This window comes from Heptranchias perlo, chromosome 27, assembly GCF_035084215.1.
Source record: "Heptranchias perlo isolate sHepPer1 chromosome 27, sHepPer1.hap1, whole genome shotgun sequence".
NCBI lineage: Eukaryota > Metazoa > Chordata > Chondrichthyes > Hexanchiformes > Hexanchidae > Heptranchias > Heptranchias perlo.
The window spans coordinates 24,863,346-24,886,224 of record NC_090351.1 but is presented as its reverse complement, the minus strand read 5'-3'; the positions used below and the strand labels follow the sequence as shown (position 1 = coordinate 24,886,224).

The 22,879-nt window shown below is 42.0% G+C and overlaps 1 protein-coding gene across 1 annotated transcript in view; it reads right to left on the bottom strand.

Annotated features, from left to right (window-relative positions):
• LOC137344639 (copine-5-like) overlaps positions 1 to 22,879 on the bottom strand; it is a 109,244-nt gene that overhangs the window by 5,358 nt on the left and 81,007 nt on the right. Inside the window, exon 4 of the mRNA XM_068007765.1 lies at positions 9,114 to 9,217. Within this exon, the coding sequence (XP_067863866.1) occupies positions 9,114 to 9,217 (104 nt within the window). The remainder of the gene's footprint in view (positions 1 to 9,113; positions 9,218 to 22,879) is intronic.

The following is a 22,879-nucleotide window of genomic DNA, read 5'->3' as shown; positions in this document are numbered from 1 at the left end:
AGATTATGTGCTTAAATCCTACAGTGGAATTCTAAGCCACAACCTTTAGACTCAGAGTGGAGAGTGCTACCACTGAGCCAAGCTCATAAGAAATTTAATTATAAAGATTACCATATAAAAGAGGAATGTCTAGAATGAACACTTTCTGTTCAAATTATTGCTTCAAAGTTTATTGTCCCAAATGGAGACCCCTCCCCCTCTTCATTTTAGGTCCATCCCTCCTGAGCTGCTCACTATTGAGAAGAAGCCTGCATCCTGTAATAGCTCCATTTGTTTTAATTGGGATTGCAACCCCAGACTAGCTGGGGAGCATATTTGGAATGACTGGACCCATCTTACCCAACCCCCTCTTGTGCCACCCCCACCAGGTAATCATGCTACTGACTAGGCATGTTGAATGATGGTAAAAGAAGTAGAAAACAACTTTCATTGTTTACATTTTAATTATAAGTTATATATATATTAACAAATGCAGGCAGTGAGTACAAGGCTGTGACAATCTCCTGGGGTTCTGACGGTATTCATAATCTGCACAACATTCCTGGCATCATCAGATCCTCTCAGTCTTTTAACAGCTTTAAATTCATTGGCAAGCTATCGGTCGCCTCCATATAAATATTTTCCACATGAAAAGTGCTTATTAAAATAAACTCATAAATACTTTTGCTTCTTTTGCTGAGGTGTCTTTTCTATTGCTGCCATTTGTATATGCTAACAGAAATCACTGTTAATTAAAAATTGTAATGAAAAACAGGCCACAGACAGCAAGACCGATCTCTATAACAACACCAACTTGCATTTATAGAGCACCTTTAATGTCGTAAAACATCCCAAGGCGCTTCACAGGAGCATTATCAAACAAAATTTGACACCAAGCCACATAAGGAAATATTAGGACAGGTGCCCAAAAGCTTGGTCAAAGAGGTAGGTTTTAAGGAGTATCTTAGAATCATAGAATCATTACAGCACGGTAGGAGGCAATTTGGCCCATCGAGCCTGTGCCGGCTCTTTGTAAGAGCAATCCAGTTAGACCCATTCCCCTGCTATTTCCCCGTAGCCCTGCAAATTTTTTCCCTTCAAATATTTATGCAATTCCTTTTTGAAAGCCACGATTGTATCTGCATCCACCACTCTTTCAGGCAATGCATTCCAGATCAGAACTACTCGCTGCATAAAAAAGTTTTTCCTCACATCGCCTTTGGTTCTTTTGTCAATCGCCTTAAATCTGTGTCCTTTGGTTCTCGACCCTTCCGCCAATGGGAACACTTTCTCTTTATTTACTTTATCTAAACCCGTCCTGATTTTGAACACTTCTATCAAATCTCCTCTCAACCTTCTCTGCTCTAAGGAGAACCCCAACTTCTCCAGTTTATCCATGTAACTGAAGTCCCTCATCCCTGGAACCATTCTAGTAAATCTTTACTGCACCCTCTCTCAGGCTTTCACATCCTTCCTAAAGTGCGGTACCCGGAATTGGACACAATACTCCAGTAGTGGCCGAGCCAATATTTTATAAAGGTTCAACATTACTTCCTTGCTTTTGTACTCTACGCCTCTCTTTATAAAGCCCAGGATCCAATATGCTTTCTTAACTGCTTTCTCAACCTGTCCTGCCACAATCAAAGATTAGGGGCTCGATGTTAGCAGGGCTGTGGGTTCGTGGCGGGGGGGCTATTGGGCGCGTGGGTAACGCGCCCGGTGAAATCAGTCTGCCCCCCGCGCGATCGCAGCCTAATTGGATCCACTTACCTGGTCTTCCGGGTTCCCCACTGCTGATCTGCGCGTCGGGCGGGCTGCGCATGCGCAGTAAGCTCTGTCAGCTGGAGGAGCTCTATTTAAAGGGGCAGTCCTCCACTGACAGATGCTGCAACAAATAGCAAAAATTACAGCATGGAGCAGCCCAGGGGGAAGGCTGCTCCCAGGTTTAATGATGCCTCACTCCAGGTATCATTGTATGGGGTGAGGAGGAGGGGGAGGACAGAGATCTTCTCCCCGGCGGGAGGGAGGAAGCGGCCTGCCTCTGTCACCAGGAAGGCCTGGCTTGAGGTGGCAGAGGAGGTCACCTGCACCACCAACATATCGCCCACCTGCATACAGTGCAGGAGGTGCTCCAATGACCTCAGTAGGTCAGCCAAAGTGAGTACACTGACTCATTCCCCTACACTCCATCTGCCACATCACCGCCCCCACCCCACATCTCCTTCTGCACTGCCAACACTACTCTGTCACATCACCCCTCATACCCACTCAAATCTCATCCTCATCTTACCTGCACTTACTCACCTCGCCAGTACTCATCCCGCCACAACCACTCAACCCAATCCTCATACAATCTCATGGCTCTATCTCATACTCACCCTCTCGTACATCTCTTTCACAGTCAGCCTCACTCAACCTGCCACTACCTGTGCTGCAGCCACAGGGCATGCATCACATATGTGCAGTAGGCAGCGTAAGGCAAACGTGTCGTGAGCATGAAGGGGATGCACAAGGGTGTTTGAGGGTTTGTCATGGTTGTTACTTATATTGAATTTCTGACCAACTCACATCACATATTATATTGGCACCACTACTGCCATGTCTTTGCGAATCTTGTCTGGTCTGTGCAATAATGCCCTTTCCTGAGGATCACCATGAAGACCCACAACTGATGACACCCATTGTGTCACTGCAGAGTGGGTATAGGTGTATTTGCAGGGCTCTTCTGCGCAGACGACTGAGAGACGTTGGCGATGTCCCCGGTGGCACCCTGGAAGGATGCGGAGGAGAAGTTGTTGAGGGCAGTGGTGACTTTGACAGCGACAGGTAAGAAGATGGTGCTCGGGACAACCGGGAGCAGCTCGGCATGAAGGAGGCTGCAGATGTCCACGACTACATGTCGAGTGACTCTGAGCATCCGTGTGCACTGCTGCTCAGAGAGGTCCAGGAAGCTGAGCCTCGGTCTGCGGACCCTGTGGCGAGGGTAGTGCCCTCTGCGACACATCTCTTTCTGCGGTAGCCCTCCCTCCTGCTGTACAGGTGGATGTGTCACAGCACTCTGTTGTGGAGCTCCACGTGTCAGAGGTGGACAGCGTTGCCAGCGAGGCTGGTGATGCTGTTCGCCCTCTGAGGAGGTCATGACTGCAGCAACGGCAGCCCCCATCCGGAAGATGTACATCTGAGGGGGTCTGCAAGTTAGGTACATGGACCCTGGGGTAAGTGTGCAAGTTGGTGAATTTTCTTGTCAGGAGGAGGGTGGTGGAGGCCAAACTTTGTCCCAAGTGACAGAGTGGCCTCCTGCAATGAGTTAGGGTCTTCCCCCCCCCCCCACCTGTCAAATGGACCTTTGCAGCTGCCACAGGCTGACAGCTGCAACAGGTCCATTTCAACTGGGAGCGTTTCCCACAGTATGGGAAACAGTCCCAGTTGTCAATGAAATCCCACCCCTCCTCACATATTCACTTAATCAGGTCTATTAATGACCTGAAAGATCAAGGTAAATACTGTTAAGTGGAACCCCACTGGCTTTAATTGCCTGCGGGATTCCCACATGCGGGGGCTGCGCGCGCATGTCGGCGCGTCTGTGGGGAACCCGGAAGTGGGCGGGTTGGAGCCGGGCTCTCGATCCGCTCCAGGATTCCCCAATTTTCAGAGCCCCCCCGCCAGGAACGCACCCGATAGCGGGTGCTAAAATGAAGCCCTAGTGCACAGATACCCCCAGGTCCCTCTGTTCCCACACCCCATTAGAATTGTATCATTTAGTTTATATTGCCTCTCCTCATTCTTCCTGCCAAAAAGTATCACTTCGCACTTCTCTGCATTAAATTTCATCTGCCATGTGTCCACCCATTCCACCAGCTTGTCTATGTCCTCCTGAAGTCTATTACTATCCTCCTCACTGTTTACTACATTCCCATGTTTTGTGTCATCTGCAAATTTTGAAATTGTGCCCTGTACACCCAAGTCCAAGTCATTAATAAAAATCAAAAAAGCAGCGGTCCGAGTACTGACCCCTGGTGAACACCACTGTATACTTCCTCCAGTCTAAAAAAAACAACCATTCACCACTGCTCTCTGTTTCCTGTCACTTAGCCAATTTCGTATCCATGCTGCCACTCTCCCTTTTATCCCACGGACTTCAAATTTGCTGTCAAGCCTATTATGTGGCTCTTTATTAAATGCCTTTTGAAAGTCCATATACACAACATCAACCGCATTGCCCTCATCAACCCTTCCTGTCACCTAATCAAAAAACTCAATCAAGTTAGTTAAACACGATTTGCCTTTAACAAATCTGTGCTGGCTTTGCTTTATTATTCCACACTTGTTCAAATGACTATTAATTTTGTCCCAGATTATTGTTTCTAAAAGCTTCCCCACCACCGAGATTAAACTGACAGGCCTGTCATTGCCGTATTTATCCTTACACCCTTTTTTGAACAAAAGTGTAACATTTGAAATTCTCCAGTCCTCTGGCACCACCCCAGTATCGAATGAGGATTGAAAGAGTTTGGCCAGCACCTCTGGAATTTCTACCCTTACTTCCATCAGCAACCTAGGATGCATCCCATCCAGTCCGGATGACTTATCTACTTTAAGCATAGCCTGCCTTTCTAGTACCTCCTCTTGATCAATTTTCATCCCATACGTCATTTCAGCTACCTCCCCTTTTACTGTGACATTTTTTTGGCAGCATCTTCTTCCTTGGTAAAGACAGATGCAAAGTACTCATTTAGTACCTCAGCTGTGGCCTCTGCCTCCATGCGTAGATCTCCTTTTTGGCCCCTAATCGGCCCCACCCCTCCTCTTGCTATCCTTTTACTATTATATGTACCTATAGAAGTCTTTTGGGTTCCCTTTTATGTTAGCCGCCAGTCTATTCTCATACTCTCTCTTTGCCCCTCTTATTTCCTTTTTCACTTCTCCTCTGTACTTCCTATATTCAGCCTGGTTCTCTCTTGTATTATCAACCTGACATCTGTCATACGCCCTCTTTTCTTCTTCATCTTACTCTCTATCTCTTTCGTCATCCAAGGAGCTCTGGCTTTGGTTGCCCGACCTTTCCCCCTCATGGGAATGTACCTAGACTGTACCCAAACATCTCCTCTTTAAAAGCTGGCCATTGTTCGATTACAGTTTTACCTGCCAATCTTTAATTCCAATTTACCAGATCTGCTCTCAACCCAATGAAATTGTCCCTCCTCCAATTAAGTAATTTTACTCTAGATTGCTCCTTGTCCTTTTCCATAACTAATCTAAATCTTATGATACTATGATCACTTTTCCCTAAAGGTTTCCCCACTGATATCTGCTCCACTTGACCCACCTCATTCCCCAGAAACAGATCCAGCAATGCCTCCTTCCTTGTTGGACTGAAAACATACTGATCTTAAAGGAGGAAAGAGAGGTAGAGAGGCGGAGAGGTTTAGGAAGGGAATTCCAGAGCTTAGGGCCTAGGCAGCTGAAGGCACAGCCGCCAGTGATGGAAGGATTAAAATCAGGGATGCGCAAGAGGCGAGAATTGGAGGAGCACAGAGATCTCGGAGGCTGGAGGAAGTGACTGAGATAGGGAGGGGCGAGTCCATGGAGAGATTTGAAAACAAGGATGAGAATTTTAAAATAACAGCATAAATAAAATGAATCTAAATTCTGTACAGATCAATACATTTAAAAACTATACTGTATGTATACGTGTAGATTGCATATAGTCAGGTACAAATAGGCCCACAGAAGCAAGAGATCAAGAAGCAATTGGGCTGCCAGGAGCACTCCTGCTCCTTCTGGCTCTACCAAAACATAACTTTGGAAAAGTTTTCTGGCCGTTTTTGAGCAGCCTCCAGTGGTCCCTTTAAGAATTCTGGTTAGGTCGCTCAAGATGTAGTACAACTAGTATGGCGCAACCTCCGCCCATTTGTACCTCAATTTTTCATCGGGGTCGTACAAACAGTGCAGGACACCGATTTGCATAGTAAAGCAGCCTTACGCCTGTTTCAAGTGAGTGGCTGCTCGCCTATTTACAGGCCTGCTTCAAATGGCATCAGGCGGGCCTTGGACATCAGTGGAGTGACTGAGGACCCCCATCCCCACCGATTCCGACTCCCACATGACTGTTTGTCAGGCGCAAAATGGAAGGCCGTGAGTTGAATTTTTTTCCCTGTGTGATTATTTGTGGCATTTCAAGATACTGTGTGAAGTGAACAGATGATACATCTGGTGATTGGAAAGTGTGAAATTATCAAAATGAACTCTTCAAAGGACTGAAAAAAATACTGGCATTTTTGGATTTCATAATAGTTGATGCCTAATGATATGTATGTGATGAAAATCATCATTTTTAAAAATTCATTCTCGGGATGTGAGCATCGCTGGCAAGGGCAGCATGTATTTCCCTGTGTACCATGCATGTAGTCCTGTGTTGTAGCTTTACCAGTTTGGCACCACATTTTGGACAGGTAGTAGATGGAGTGATTTTCAGGACTAAAAGAAAACTTGATGGGAAGAGAGGCAGCGGAGAATGAAATGACAGAATTGTACACGTCGTAAAAGTGCAAGACTTTGTGCCTAGTTTCGCAAATTGGAAGATCAGAGACAATGGTTTTGCTTTAAGTTAATAAAAACTAGGTCTCTAATGGAACTCTGAAAAGAAATGAAGCTATCCAAATCAAGTATTATTTTGAGACAGGATTCCAAATTTTTGTTTTTACTTTTCAAAGCTCTGCATGCAGCTTCATATTTACATTGTTCCATTTATGGTGTTTAATAATTTAAGGGGTTGTGAGAGGTTTTGATTGATCTGTCTGCTGTCATAATATTACAGAAGTGCAGATGCAAAATTAAAAGCCATATGCTCCAATGTGAGATACTAAACTAAAGCTTTGTTGGTGGAGGGTGGAGTCTATTAATACAGCTTAAAAATTGCTCCGTCTCTAACCTTGAACAACTTTGGTACGTTATTTGATGTATCAAGAGTCTGGATTAAGGGCTGGAAATTCCTGGCCTCTGGTGATGCAAAGTCACTCTTATCTGAGTGGGTGGAGGAATTAGGGGCATTGCCACTTCTGCTAAGTTTCCACCCACTTTATTGTCATTGGAGAAATGCCAAAGGAGAGGGGGGGAACTAGTGCTTCTTACATCTGTGTCCACACACCCCCACCCCCACTCATGTTAGAAGAGGAAATGGGAACGGGAAATGGGAAATCACATCACTTGTCAGAAATCCATTGGTTCCACTTCCTGCATGATGTCGGTGTAGGCTGTTTGCCAGGAAGATATACTGACTCAAGTGGGGCTCCTGAATGGGCAATTGATTCATTGCTTATAGGAAAGGCGCAAATGTTAATGATTGAAGCTTAAAAAATAATCTGGCATCATCAGCTAGAACATCTGACCATCTCCCCCTGATCCCCTTCCCCGATGAAGCAGCGAGGTGCCACTCCTTACATCCTGTGGGGCAGATTCCCAGGGAGCACTGTAAATGGTGCAGACATCTGCTCCCTTTATGCTAATGACCCCATCCCCAGATTCTGGGATGAAATCAGCACTAGGGCATACCGGCAGTGGGAAGTCCTGCCCCACCATACTTCTAGCAGCGCAACAGCCTGCCAGGAATTTTAAAGCTTAAAAATTCTGTGTTACTTGAATGAAATATACTCTTAATACCATCATCCTATTCTGTACATGAGGTCATCTGGACCAGAAAAATTGTCTTTATATGCACTCTGTGCATTTAATCAACCTATCAGCGGTAGATAAATTATTGTGCTCTGTACTCAAGTGAACTGATTTAGCATCACTGAATGAATCATTGTCAGCAACAATCCTTTCAGGCTTGATGTATTTTCACACATTAAGGATTGACCCTTTCGCTCCTCTAACAGCCTCGTGTCCAGTGTTGTACTAAGCTATACAAGATAGAAAACCCGATTTAAGAACATACAAGTGATTCTGCTATCTGACATCTGGATATTATTTCATTGATTGTTGAGGTTGGGCTGCCTTGCTCAGTAATCTCAGTGACATTTGTTTTGGAAACTGGCAGACTTCTTCATGGCTGAAGGAAGAGAGCTTGGAAGCAGGAAGGTAGGGAAAGAGGGAGTGAGATACTATTGATCCAATAAAATAGTAGGATTCAAACTTATGCTTAAAGTTTACAACAATTAGGAATATTTTCCTCCATTCGCTATTGTTAGCAAAAAAAAAAGCATGAGTATAAAGCAAGGAAAACTGGCTTTATGATTAATTTTAACAAATGGAGGAAAATGTACCCAGATAAAATCTGAGTCATGTCATCTAGCAGATGCACTGGGCAGAGGCAAGGTATTTTTCCATGGAAAGGCCAAAGTACGAGGGTGGTGTGATATTGATAGGTGAATCAACTAAACAGCATTCGTTGCATGTTTATAAGTACTACCCGTGAAGCCCTGCCTTCCCCAGCCTCACAATGATATAAGTAGGCAATGAAAAAGTGGCACCTGCTTGCATTGTTTTTCTTTCTTTTTTTCTCTCTATTTCTTTTTCTTGTCTCTTCTCTGCCTTGTTTATTTATTTTTGGTCCTTTTTCTCTTTCTTTTTGCCTGCTTTTGATCTCTTTATTTTCTGTTTAGATTTTCACAATCTGCCTATCTCCAGTACCGAGCATAATTTTTCTTTCACTCTCTGTAGCTGGTTAACAAGAAGCCGAACTGAATATTCTTTGCATCTTGCTTAATGTACTTGATTTTAATTGTGCCCCTTTGGGGACAATGCATATCAAATAGAATTCAATTTAAATCCTTTTCACCTTGGAGAAAAACATAAAAGCTGCAGTTAATATTCAGTTTGCTTTGAATGTAACATGAATATCACAATTGCAAGTTTGTTAATGGAAAATTATCCAGTGTTTGAAAAAAATCTCAAATGTGAATTGTGCTGTTTTACATTATAGCACAGAAATGTGAATTATATTTTTGGTGAGATGAATTGAATTCAGTGGGCCTAATTTACTGAACCCAAAAATAAAGGGTTGTATGGGTGAAACACAAGTATTTGGATGATAATTCCTGTTTTGATTTGCCATTCACTACTTCCCCCATATTACCTCCCTCATAATAGCTCAAGAAAAATATCTTTGCAATGGCAGTGAAGTATAAACTTACAAATCAAATCGGAGATTTTGCCGTTCCTCAAAGAAGTAATCTAGGATGTACTTCCGTACAAAGTCTGGGTTTAAGGTGTTGTCGATGACTTCTGTTCTTCCAAACTGAAAATAAATTTGAGAGTGTTAGCTTCCCTGCCCATGTTAGACAGATTGTAAAAGTATTAGAAAGAAACAAATAAGAGAACTGAATGGTAAAATGGGTTCAGCACTGGGACCAAGGTTCAAATTCAGTCCAGACTGTCTGCTGGCTGTAACAATCCTACACAAAACAGGTTTGGACAGTCTCAATCCAGTTCTTGGGGGCATAGGCCTACAGCACAAAATTACCTCTACTTCAGACTATTTAGCAATGTTTCACAGCGAGACCATAGGATTGCCGATGTGGGAAATGAAGAAATGTCACATAGGTGAAATAGCACGTGTTTTTATGAGGCTGCGGCTCAGACACAATGATAGGGCAGAGTAGACAGAGCTTTACTCCGTATCTGACTGTGCTATACTTGATCTGTGAGTGCTAAATGTCGATAATGGATGCCTGAAATGGAAAGAGTTCCATTCCCCAGCACCAATATCCCTCACCTTGATGAGCGCAAAACATTTAAAAGAAATAAACAGATGCATCCTAATATTCCACTACCTTAATTATCTGAAAAAGTTGTATCCGTAGAAAACTAGTGTCAAGAAATTGAAACATACTCCAGACAGAATTCACAAATACAAGCAACAGAAATATTTAAAAATGAACCATTTCAGTTTCAATTAATCTCCTCAACTTCTGATTAAAGACCAAAATTTAATAACTAACATAAATGGTTTTTCACCCCACAGATTGTCAATCACATCTTCTGCACATATTAGAAATGAAGCAGCTTATTTGGAATGAAGGATCTATGCTTCATCTTGCCTTAAAACTGCAGAACTCGCATGAGCCACTTTAAGTACAAACGCAAAAGTACTGAATAAGGAAAAGCTATTTTGGGCCATTGAGATTGCTACTTCTGACAGGCCATGCACAATTTTTAATCTTACGACCTTTCCAATTTATTTAATCTCCTCATGGAGGTAAATAACATGGGCAAAATGTCTAAGAAGATAAAACTATGAAATATCCCCCAAACCGCCAAAGTCGTTATTGTGACAACTGCTGGATGTCATTTTAACATTATAATCCACATTGTTCCCCTCCTAACCACTTGTATTCTACAGATGACATTTCCTTGCTCCTAAAGGATTGGAACAAAAGGCCCTGATATTTACAGAGAGGGAGCTGGGATGGCGGGGGGGGGGGGGGATGAAGGTTGTAGTGGCTGGAAAACCCGGAAATTCGGGTAACCCAGAGGCCCTACCGCATTTAACAGCAGGACCTCATTTAAATTTTTTGTCTCCATTTCCCGGCTGGCAGCCAGCCAGATTGAGAGACTGACTGGCTCCCATGCGAGATGGCCTGCAGCACCAGGCCACAGCCGGGCAGCGGACAGATCAGAAAGGCCGGAGGTAGGTCAGAGGCCTTGGGGAGATCAGAGGTTGGGGATAGATTGAGGGTCGGGGGGTGCGGGAAGATCGGATTGCGGTGGGGTGGGGGAAAGCAGGTTAGCTTGGGGCACCGGGGGGGTGGGAGGGAAGCATTCCTGCTCCTCCTGGCCCACAAGCAGTGCTGGAGAAGCACTTACCTGCTGGATCCGACTGTTCTCGCCTCCCTTAGCTGTCGGGTTTCCCGAGCCCTGGGAAACCCAGCCCACAGGCGTTAAATCTAAAAGCCCGCTAAAGTTTGAGGAACGCAGCCTCATTAAAATATTTAAATGACGGACCCGCGTCTGGAGAGCAGGTTGGTCGCCGGCCCCCAACCCGCCTCCGTTAAAACATGAAGTGGGCATGTTGGAGGCGGGTTGGGTCGGGTTTCTAATTTTTGAAATTTTAACACTCCCCCACTCATCCCTCTTCCCCACAAAGTGTCCATGTGGTATCTGGTCTTTTATCTCAATACTTGTTCTTATAGCCTTAAATTCTGTTCTTCACCGGATGTTCATCTAGCAAAGGAGTTAATTAGCTAACTATTTACTATTGATGGATGTCTTTTCCACATAACTATTATATTGCGGGGGGAAATGTGGGCTTAGAAGGAGCATTCCTGCATCTCCTACCTCCACATTCAGATAATTTTTTTTTTACAAACTTACCGACTTGGTGGTGGTCTGCAGCGGTCCCTTTAAGGACCACTAGTTAGGCCGCATGTAGACCTGGTTTTCCTGAATGCAGCTGGCCCGAATTTTGCACAGGGGGCCTCAAACAGGCCTTATTAGCATATGCAAAAGGGGTAACACCTGTTTCAGGCCCTGTTGCACAAAATGAATTTATATATTTCATGGTAAAAATAGACTACTCTGTGTGTTCTCTATGATATTCCTTCCATTATTTATTTGGATATCAGTAAAGAAAAGTGGAACTGGGTTGTCAGAAATGGCCTTATCTCTCAGAAAAGGAATCTATAAAATGACTAGTAACCCAGGATGTGACCTGGGAGTTAGTGTATATCTCTTCTAAAATACCTTCTATGTTTGTTCTTTTCTGATTGCTGGGTTAATGGTGGGTTAAAAGCAATGGGCATGATTTTAACTTTGAAGCCCGAGTGGGTTGGGGGCAGGGGGGCAAACAAAATCAGGCATTTCTGGAGCAGGAAGGAATCCCGGCTCCAACCTGCCGAAAAACGTGCATGACCCAGAGCCATCTGGGTGTGCGCGCGTCGTTCCCAAACCCGGAAATCCTGTCGGCAATTAAAGCCGGCATGACGATATTTAAACTAACAACTGGAGTACTTAAAGTGATTGAAATGTGCATTAATGTAATTAATTATGCCGGCAAGCGATTTCAACGCTGCCTCAACGTGTTTCCCGTGCTGTGTGAAACATGCCATGGGCAACTCGGCGGGTTGCAGCCGGCAGCCATTTGGACATTTAAATCCCTCTTTAACAGATGGGGATAAAAGGTGAGTTATTGCATCAGGGCACTCAGTTCTCTCAGACAAGCTTTTGGCTGGGAGATCTTTGTCTTTAGACTGAAAATTCTTGGTTCACACTCAGAATTGTTCCGTTTACACACTTTTTGGCCCCCCTCAAACTGACACCATCAGGATAAGGGGCATGATGGCTGCATTCATCAGTACATCCGAGGAGGAGGTGCATCACCACCCTTGCCAGACACGGCAGGCACTTCCACCAATTGTAGCTCCACAACACAGAGGTGCGCCACAGGCACCCGCACAAGAGCAGAGAGGGGAACAACAGAGGGCCTGATGTCACAGGAGGCACTACCCTTGTGAGAGGGTCTACAGACCGAGGCTGAGCTTCCAGGACCTCTCAGAGGAGCAGTGCCTACGGAGGCTGAGAGTGAGTCGCCAGGTGGTCACAGACATCTGCAGCCTCCTACATGCAAAGCTGCTCCCAGCTGGGCCTGGTGGCATCGCATTGTCACAGCTGAAGTGACCACTGTCCTCAACTTCTTTTCCTCCGTATCCCACAAGTGCATAAGACAGGTCACCTATGGTTTGTTTCACAGGGTGTCCCACTGCGTCAACTTCCCCATGGACAACCTCTGCCAGACGGAGAGGGCAACGGGTTTCCACTGTGTGGCTGGGTGCTTCCTCCTGTCAGCCGGGTAAAATAGTTCCCTCCTCCTCCTCCTCCTCCTCCTCACCCCGGCCAACAGCACCTCAAGTGAGACATCACTGAATCTCGGAGCTGGCTTGAACCTCTGCTGCTCCATTCTCGTGCTTGCTCCTTGCAAAAGCCATTGGTGAAATGGCCCTTTAAATCCAGATGCTCCAGCTGACAGCAGGTCATGCGGGTGCGCAGTCCGCCCGCTGCGCAGCTTTCGGACGGCAAACCCGGAAACAACGTTAAGGGGCACCAATTAAGTCGCGGTCGCGTGGGGAATGGTAAGATTTTATTATTTGGGCTTGCCGCACGCCCATCGACTCCCCCTGCTCTCATCCCGCCACCTTATTAAAATCGTGCCCAACGTGTTATCTTCTTTGCAATTTTTTCCAGGTGTTTGACCTTGCCCACATTTCAGTGAATCTTCCAGTTAACTACAAATCAGAAAGTTTTAATTCAGCAAGGTCTTGGTGGCTTGACTTCTGTAGCAGTGTGGTATAATCAATGTGAACAATCAGAGGGTTGTCAATTTTAAGTGTCGGACCTGAGTATCATTTGAACTGATTGCCATTTCTCGATTCAGTGCTGCATTGTAGTTGGGTAATTGCATCTGAATGCTGGAAATCGGGCCTATTCCATGTCAAGAAATGTTTAGGAGTCACATTGAAAATTGTTATCAGTGCATCTATGGCCCAGATTGGTCTGTCATTCTTGCAGGACTAAGGAAGTGTAGCAGCAGCGAGCAAAAGTAAAAAAAAAACTTAAAAAGAGGAAATATGCACAGTGGGGGAAGGGAAATAGAGTAAATATAAAGAAAAGTTCAATGGACTTTCCATTTTGTAAAATGTATCCATGGCCTTTAAACATTTTAAAATATTTAAACATCTTTGTAAAATTAGAGTTAGAATTGAGTGTACCTTCTTTTATTAACAGCTTTTGTGCAGATTATGAGCTATATATTTATTTTTGCACGGAGTAAAAGATTTGGAGCTTTAAATAGCTTTGCTTTTTCTTTAATGTTAAAGTTCAAATCCTTGTACTAATCCCATTAGATGCAATGTCCCTGCAGGTGTTCTTTAATGGAATTAAAATAGATCAACTCTGAGCTGGACGTATAATTAATTAAAACAATCTAATTTTTTTGATTTTCAATTTCTACTTCACCTAACTTCCTTAACTGCTTCACAGCAGTCAGAGCCAAATATGTCAGTTCAGTATTGTGTGTGTATTTTATGCTGTGTTTGTGTTTACTAAAGTAAGAAAAGACAATATTATAGAATAGAATATTTTACATATTTCTCTTCATTCTTGGGATGTGGGCATCTCTGACAAGGCCGAGCATTTATTACCCATCCCTAGTTGCCTTGGCAAGGTGGTGGTGGGCCTTCTCCTTGAACTGCTGCAGTTCATAGCAGTTTGATACAACTGAACGGCTTGGTAGGCCACTTCAGAGAGCAGTTAAGAATCATTCACATTGGTGTGGGACTGGAGTCTAATCTTAAATTAATCTCACCAGTTTATCTCAATCTCAGCTACTGATCTCAACTGTAAATTTACAATTAGCAAATTACTGAACTGTATTTGTAATCGCTATTATTTATTTTGGCAATTAACCCTATTTACTAATTATTTGCATTCTTGATCTTTAAATGCTGCTGCGGTTCTAATGTTAGTAAACAATAGTTAGTTCATGACTAACAAGTAGTTTAAATGCTAATATAATCTGAATTGGTTGATGTAAGACAGTTCAGCAAGCCAAATTTAGGCATAAACTGGGTGGTAAACCCCAGATAGTTCCTTGACGAGGAGTTAAGGTGACGGGATATAGGATTTGTCTGGTGTCCTTGATGAAAATTCTTGTCAGGCTATTGATCCCTGTGTTCTTGCAATGCTAAGGGTTTACAGTGCACTGGTCAAACCACCCCTGTAGTAATGTGTTCGCTCCTGGTCACCATATCACAAAAAGATATGCAAGCTTCAAAAGGATGCCGAGAAGAGCAACATGATTAATCCCAAAATGTAAAGAAGATGAGGTATGAGGAATGATCAAAGAAGCTCAAACTCTACAATCTGAGATAAAAGAGACAGAAAGAAAAAGTAAAAGAATAAAACATATAAAATTTAAATTTTTTAAAAGTTTTAAATGTCCAAGAACTATTAAAATCGGGAGTAACGATTCTCCACATTTTAAAAAGTTAATTTTCAGTGCCAGAAAGGTTGTTTGGCAGTCATTAATATTTACCACGCCATTAAAAGTTAGTTTAGACCTGATAAAACTCAGCGTACCTTTTTTTTGGCGAGATTATTTAGTTTCCAGCTGGGCAGGAGAGCAAGTTCGTGCTGGTCCATTGATTCCAGCCTGCGATATTTTATTAATGCGAAGATGTCAGATCAGCAGGGAATCAGGAAGAGCAAGTTCCGGTTTTCTGCATTTGACGGCGCATGTGCAGTTGCCGGAAATTGCTCTTCGATTTGCCCATTAATAATGGTGAGCGCCGTTAGGCTCACCATTATTTTATGAGCAATTTCCGGCCCATTATGAAGTTAAATGTTGACTACCTGATGCGATCCAGTCCTTTGACAGTGCAAAATGTTCCATCTGTAATTTATTTTTTATTCCCAACAAGCCATATCCGATGGCTTTTAGTTTGCTGTTATTAATTGATTTTGAGTAGAATGCAACCTCAACAAAAAAAAAAGGATTAGAGTCTGTATCCCAGGCACTAGAGCAAGCTGGAATCAGGTGCATTTATAATTACACAAGATTAAGTGCTAAATCCTATCAATTATGCAGTTACTAATTATATGTCATCAGTTACCTCTGGTGTTTGAATTAATAGCTGGACTTGAAGCTGCTCACATCACACCAATTAGTGTCACAAAAGTTCTAAATATATCATTTGAACTTCAATTATGATTGGATATAAAATGTTAATGGTTCTGTATTTGAGAAAGAATATATTTATTAATTCAGTCATACGTTATGACTTCTGATAAAGAAACAGTTCAGAACATTGTGTGGGATGATGTCAGTGATTAGGGTCAAAACTGCCGTCATCCAATTACGTGTAGGTGGGCCATAGAAGCACCTTTTTTGGAATGAATATCACTCCACTAGCTTCCTACTATTCCACTCTCTGATATCATATACAGTATCTATGGTTTGTAATCTATTATTAAAAAAAACCTTTTTTTTAAGAATAAAGTCTTTACTATAAACACACATTTGTGTTGCTCCCAAAAATAAACTATTAGATGTTGGCTACTACACGTATTAATTTTGAATCAATTTAGAAATTGAAATATTTTTCTTTAAAAGGAGCCAAGCAGCAAACTTCAGCTTTCTAAATAAATCAAATAATAGTTGGAGAGTAAATGAAATAGCTGCGAAAAGATTATATCTCATATAGAACCATTCATTCCTTAAATTGGACCATTTGCAGTTCATCTTAGAGATTAAGTGCCTATGATGTTTGTCCAGAGATACTTCTGACTTCTGTTTGGCCTGTACTGTTAATCTACTCAATTTCTTTTCGATCAAGGCATGGGTTGTCAGTGCTCTTCCACTTGTGGCATCAAGCTTCTTTTGAAAAACAAAATTGCCCCAATAAAGGACTGGTTAGGCTGCTCTATAAGTATCAACGGGCAGAGCTTAAGTGGAGCACGCTCGGTCCATTGGTCCTTCAAAATTACATCGGGGTCCTATTACTGTCAAAGCATCCTGTTTTGAGTGAGCTAATGAGACTCCCACCTGGACTGCCCATTTCAAGGTCTCCACCAAAATGGCGGTGACCCACATGTCAGTGGGAACAGGACGGTAAGTGTTCCACTACCATTTTCATCGCACTGCCACCTCATTTCCACTCGACCAGGAAGTGCGATGGGGGAGGGAGTTGGGGGAAGGGGTGAAAATCAGCCAGTCTTAATCTCTACCTCATTACAGTAACTTTTAATTCCCTAGTATAATGTTTCCATTTCCCAGTTATATGGCCTCTGAGAGAGATTGTTAATTTCTATTGTGCTCACTGGATTGCAAATGGTTTCATTCCACATAGGACCCTTACAGCCAACAGAGGGGAGACTTTCATATGATTAAGTATGGACTGGATAGGAATGCAGATCCTAAAGATCAAAAGACAGTGTGCGAACCCACTGTGTCACCTGATTCCTCCTTAGAAATATTTGCTGAATAAACATATTTGAGATTAGTCTGTATTTTATAAATCTAGCAAAGGTTTTCAGACTGCAGTTATACTCCCACTTTCACACCAATACAAAAACAATTTCAAGTGAGCATTAATGTAAAATTTGCAGTATAATTCATGAGTCAGATAAAGCAAGCATGTAAGGTCCCTCCAGAGGATGCCAGCCTACAGCACTTAGGCTTCACACCAGGTGGGGTGGGCTCCAGAGTGGTGTGAAGCCAGTTTTAAACAGTGCTTAGACAGTCTATTAGATCTCCTGTGCACTTCATGAACTGAGCATCATGTCTTTTTAATGCTATCAGAAAATCGACGCTGCTGCCCACTCTCCCCTAATATTAACACCCATGGAGGGAAGTTGCCAGCATACATGCACGAAGCTCTCTCCTGGCAGGCAGAGTGTTGAGGGCATCCCTCTGGCTGCTTTTGTCAGAAAGTGTAGTATAATTGCAGCAGTAGTTAAATATTTTTACAATATTTGATCTAACTAGGTCATTTATTGATTACAAGTTCAACAATCACCAACTGTGTTATCTAGCAAGAAAACTGAAGATCGTTTTCTTCACAAGAGTGGGCCTAAATAGCCTTAGGCAACCCATATTTCTAGGGCTGAAAATACATGTCTGAGGAATTTAAATCCTAAAGCAGAGGCTGCGGTAAGATGTGACTGCAGCACTCTGCTGAGAGGAACAAGGATGATGGAAGATTAATGATATTCATATTTATAGTAAAATTGAAGATCGAAAAAAGGGAATTTAATTAGAAACGATCTACATTATCTGATAACTTCTTACAAAGTTTAATTATTAATTTGAACTGAATGATGATCTCTATATGTCCAAACTCATTTCCGTGGTTCTGTCTGTATTTAACTTATAAGTACTTAATTATTAAAGTAATTAGAAGTGGTAAGTAAGCAACATACTTAATCTTCTAAAATCAACAATATAAAAATGTAGAAATCTTTAAAATGATGTATTTAGACTGACTGCACAAGTATAGCACTTGATCATTTTTGCTGTAGGTAAAGATATCAGACATATCACATTAGGACAGATAAATCTCATGTCATCTAAATAAAAATGAAGTTTGCTGTGGAAGTCAATTATTTTGATGGATGCTCTTTTCTGCTGTGTCACTGAGATCACAGAGTTGTTGGTTGTGTTCCTTCTGTTCAAGGGCTTGATGGACAGAATAGCCTTTTCTTGATTTGGATTTTTTTGTGATGATGTTTTTAAACAGAAGCAGCGGGAAATCTACTCAAACTATTTTAATGTTTTGAAAGACACTCCATGACCAAAATGATAACTTATGATGGTGTCACAGGAAAAGGGAAAGGAAAGGAAAAAGGGAAGGAAAAAGGAAGGAAATGGACTTGCCTGTATATGGAGCCTTTCATGAACTCAGGACATCCCAAAGTGCTTTACAGTCATTTAAGTACTTTTGAAGTATAGTCACTGTTGTAATATAGGGAAATGCGGTGGCCAATTTGCGCATAGCAAGGTCCCACAAACAGCAATGAGATACATGACCAGATAATTTGTTTTTAGCAATGTTGGTTGAAAGATAAATATTGGCCAGGACACCAGGAGAACTCCCCTGTTCTTTTTCAAATAGTACCACAGGGTCTTTACATCCGCCTGAGAGGGCAGACGGAGACTCAGTTTAACGTTTCATCTGAAGACAGCACCTCTGACAGTACAACACTCCCTCAGTACTGCACTGGGGAAAGTGGCAGCCTGGATTATGTGCTCATGTCTCTGAATTGGAGCTTGAACCCATTTCCTTGTGACTCAGAGGCGAGAGTGCTACCATTTAGCCAAGGCTGACACTTGTGTGGAACCTGTATCAAAATGGAGGGGACCTCCATCCCTTGGTAGATAATGAAAATGGTCGATTATTGATATTCCCCAGCAGTACACTAGTCCATTGCTCTTTTCCTACCAGCAAGAGCAGTTGGTGCTGGAACTTCTGATCGGTCAGTTCATACACCTGCTCACAGAGTGGGGCAACAGACCAAGAGAGCTGGTCAAAAAGGGTCAGTCCAACCCCCATCTAAAGAGGTGAGCAGTAAAGACAACACTTGTCCATCTCCAGTGTTCCTGTTGGAAACCTTAATGGAGCTACAGACTTTATAGTCAATGGAGGGAATCTGCCTTTTTAAAACACACTCCTTCACCAGTGAAACATTTGTTGAATGCAACATCAGCTGGTGCAGTATCCATGGAAATTTCACAGACATACCTCCTCCAAAAGGAAAATGCCACTTCAAGTTTCAAGGGAAATGAAAGATTATGCAAGTATCTAATCACATCTGTGTGCTAATCACTGATCTTTCATTTGTGTTTTCGGTTGAGAAGCAATTAAGTTCGAGTCACTGCTAGAACAGCTGCAGGCTCAGTTTCTCCTCGATGTAACATCACGTTTATGATGTTTTCAAGCCGTACCATGTCTATGTGACAACCAGCGGAGTAACTGGTCATCACCTCCTATAGGGTGTGCAGCTGTGAGGCAAATCTAATGCATCTTTATTGCCATTCCAACCTGGCAAATGATCTGTGCCTAGCTTATGCAGGGACATTGATTTTATTCATTTCACAGCATGGAATTTGCTGTACTCTGCAGTTTGCCAACATTTGTCACAAGAGTTCTCTGCTGTATTGAAGTGGTTTAGGATCTTCATTGTTGTCAGGTCCTTCTTATTTCATAAGTCAATGAGGTGCCAAAGAGCCTTTGTGTTTTTTTTTAAAAAAAGAAATTTGTTTTTTGCCTCTTATCTGAACTCAGCAAATTGTGTCTTTGGAATGGTGACAATTAATGTTGAATTTTGGAAGAATGTTGCATTTTCCATTTAAACCCACTCACAGCACGGTGTTACAGTCTGAAGAGCAAAACAAATGAAGGGCCAGATTTTTTCTTCAGCCAGAACCTGTACAATTTGTATGGTGCAATCCATCATGTTTTGTTTTCCTTCTGCTGTGCTCTGAAATATTAATAGGATTGCTGTTCAGAGTTGGTAACCTCCACTTCCACTTAATGCCCATTTACATTTGTATGTGTTAATATATTGGGCTTTTTTTCTTTGTCTGCAACAGGGGAAAATACAAAAAGAATGAGTAAAAATGCATCAGAATCAAATATTATCTTAATTCAAATGTCTTAGGTTCCAGGTATTTTTTTTAAAAAGAGTATGTATCTGTATTCTGAAGGACATTGCAATTATGTAAATGATCTCATTTACATATGGAAATTCAGTTCATTATAAAATATTCTCCCTATAGCTCAAAACAAAAGAAAGAAGAAAGAACTAGCATTTATATGGCATATTGCACACTCAGAACATCCCAAAGCGCTTTACAGGCAATGAAGTACTTTTGAAATGTGATCACTGCTGCAATGTAGGTAACACGGCAGCCAATTTATGCAAAGCAAGGTCCCACAAACAGCAATGATAATGACCGGATTATCTGTCTTTTTAGTGACTTGGTTGAGGGATAAATATTAGCCAGGACATAAGAATCTAATCTTTATGAAACTTGGAGAGTACACAAATTAGGCAAAAAGAACAAAATCATGAAGCTAACTAGACTTTATTTTCATATAACATTGTGACCAGATTTTCAGGCACAGCAGGGAATAAAATCATTTTTCTGGTCATTCAATTGTTTGAGCATTTTTAAAAAGTTATCCTGAGACCCACTCCATAACTTTGAATGCATTTTTATGGCATAAGTGCATGTCACATTAAAAATTGAAAAGCTTACCCGGTTGTAGGTTCTTAAACATGCTGTGCCTGAAGTGCATGAATGATGGTTAAATGAGTTGAAACTTAAATTTTTAAGACTCAAAGAAGAAATATACTGATGTGGGTTCAGTGTTTCTTAGGCCCTGATCATTTACACTGATTTATGTCCATTTTAAGTTCGGGCATATTCTAATAAGATTGGGAGGATACTTGGGTATAACTGGACAACGTCAAAATGGGAGAACATTGAAGTTTATTTTCGGGTGTAACTTTCAGGTTGCGCCCAAGGAGGAAACTCCAGGCCCATATTTCTTGTGCGATTTGATGGTGACCTGTAATTTGATATACTTTTCATACACTTCAATACCACTTGTGTATACACTAATTAAATGTCCAATGTAGAACATATATACACACTCACATATTTTGATTTTGGTGTTAAAGGACTGGGCAATGAGGCAGCAACTAAAGCAAGGTCCTAGCCTGTGAAAATCCAGACAGATAATTAGGAAGGCGGCTAACTAGAGTGTGGATGAGGGAGGTTTTACTGTGCTAAACAGTGAAAAAATCTGGGTTGGAACTCATTGAACTCCAACCTCATTAAATGAATATCCAATAAACTCGCAATTTATGTGAGAATTGTTTTAGTCCAAATATAAGACAATAAGATGTTTAAGATACCGTATTCAATAGGGACAACTCATATTAATTATCCACACCAGCTTTCAAAAGTTTATTTGATCATTTAGTTTTTTGCATTTTCTGCATTAACCCTCTATTCTATTCATTTACATTTATATACTGTCTATCAATTCTTTGTCCATGGTGATTTTCTATCCACTTGTTATTTATGCTCTGATGAATAAAAAATCTTTTATTCTCATCAGTGTTTTTGTCTTTCATTTTGTGTCACTTTTCCTGGGTCATTTATTTTTACATTTTATGTCCACCTTTTTATATTTCTTTTCTTTTTTTTAATCTATGTCTCTTGTGTTTTTCTAAGCACTTTCTGTTGTGAGCAAAACTGTCACATTCAAACTCAAAGCCACGTGTTTTAATCACAAATCTACTATCTACTTTAAGATGGTGAGAATTACTACAAATCCTTTTGTTCCTCTAGCTTACATGAGGACTTAGGATCCACATAGCCTAGGAACATGTTACTCAGCACTTCTTGTAGCATTCATTTAATCAAAAGCAATAATGTAAATGTCAATAAAGTGATAAGATATACCGAAGTTAAACACTGCTGGTGACTTACAATCGTGCCAAATTCCAGCAAGCTAGCTATTCATTTGGCACCCAGGATATCAGAATGATGTTTATCTACCTGGTGCTAGTTAAGACCTTACAAGAGAAATGTTGATTTATTGGTGCATTTTTAAATCAGTACTTAACTTGCAGGCATAAAATAACTTGAAATGCTGTATATACTTTTTTCATATATTAGAGAAAGAGCTAAGATGAATATGGGCTTAATCAAGATAAAGGCTCTAATTTTAACTCCAGGTGGGTGGCGGAGTGAATGGGAACCTGACCCGCTGCAGAAAATGAGCAACCCGGGCTATTTTAATTGTTGGGCCTCATTTTAATTTGACTGGTGGATTTTCCACCTAATTCGCTGAGCTGATGGGAAACCCGTTAACTTTCGGGGTATAGTTTCTGGGGGAAACCGGCAATGTATCTCTTAAAGGGGAGGTTAGCATTCCCTTTTGGCTGATCTGGCTGTTTATGTGGTGGAAGAAAAAAATGCTGTAAAAAAAAAATCTATAGGCAAGCCCCAAGGTTTTCTGATGCCTCCCTGGAGGTCCTCGTAGAAGAGATGAGGGTGAGGAGGAAAATTCTGTTTCTAACCAGTGGGAGGAGGATCCCGAAACATGATGTGCACCAGTCTAAAAAGAGATTGCAGAGATTGTCAGCTCCAGAAGCATCATCCCTACGACTGGATGCAGTGCAGGAAGTGCTGCAAGGACCTTGCAAAAGTAGCAAGGGTGAGTACAGCTCTTAATTTCTCCATATCTGTCACTAACACCTGGCATCAGTCCTTTCCCACCACACCCCCAATCCAGCACTCTGAACACATTCCCTCTGTCACCACCCATCAGAAGGCCACACTACACCACTTCTCATTCCAAACACACACTCACATCTTCCTTACTCACTGCAC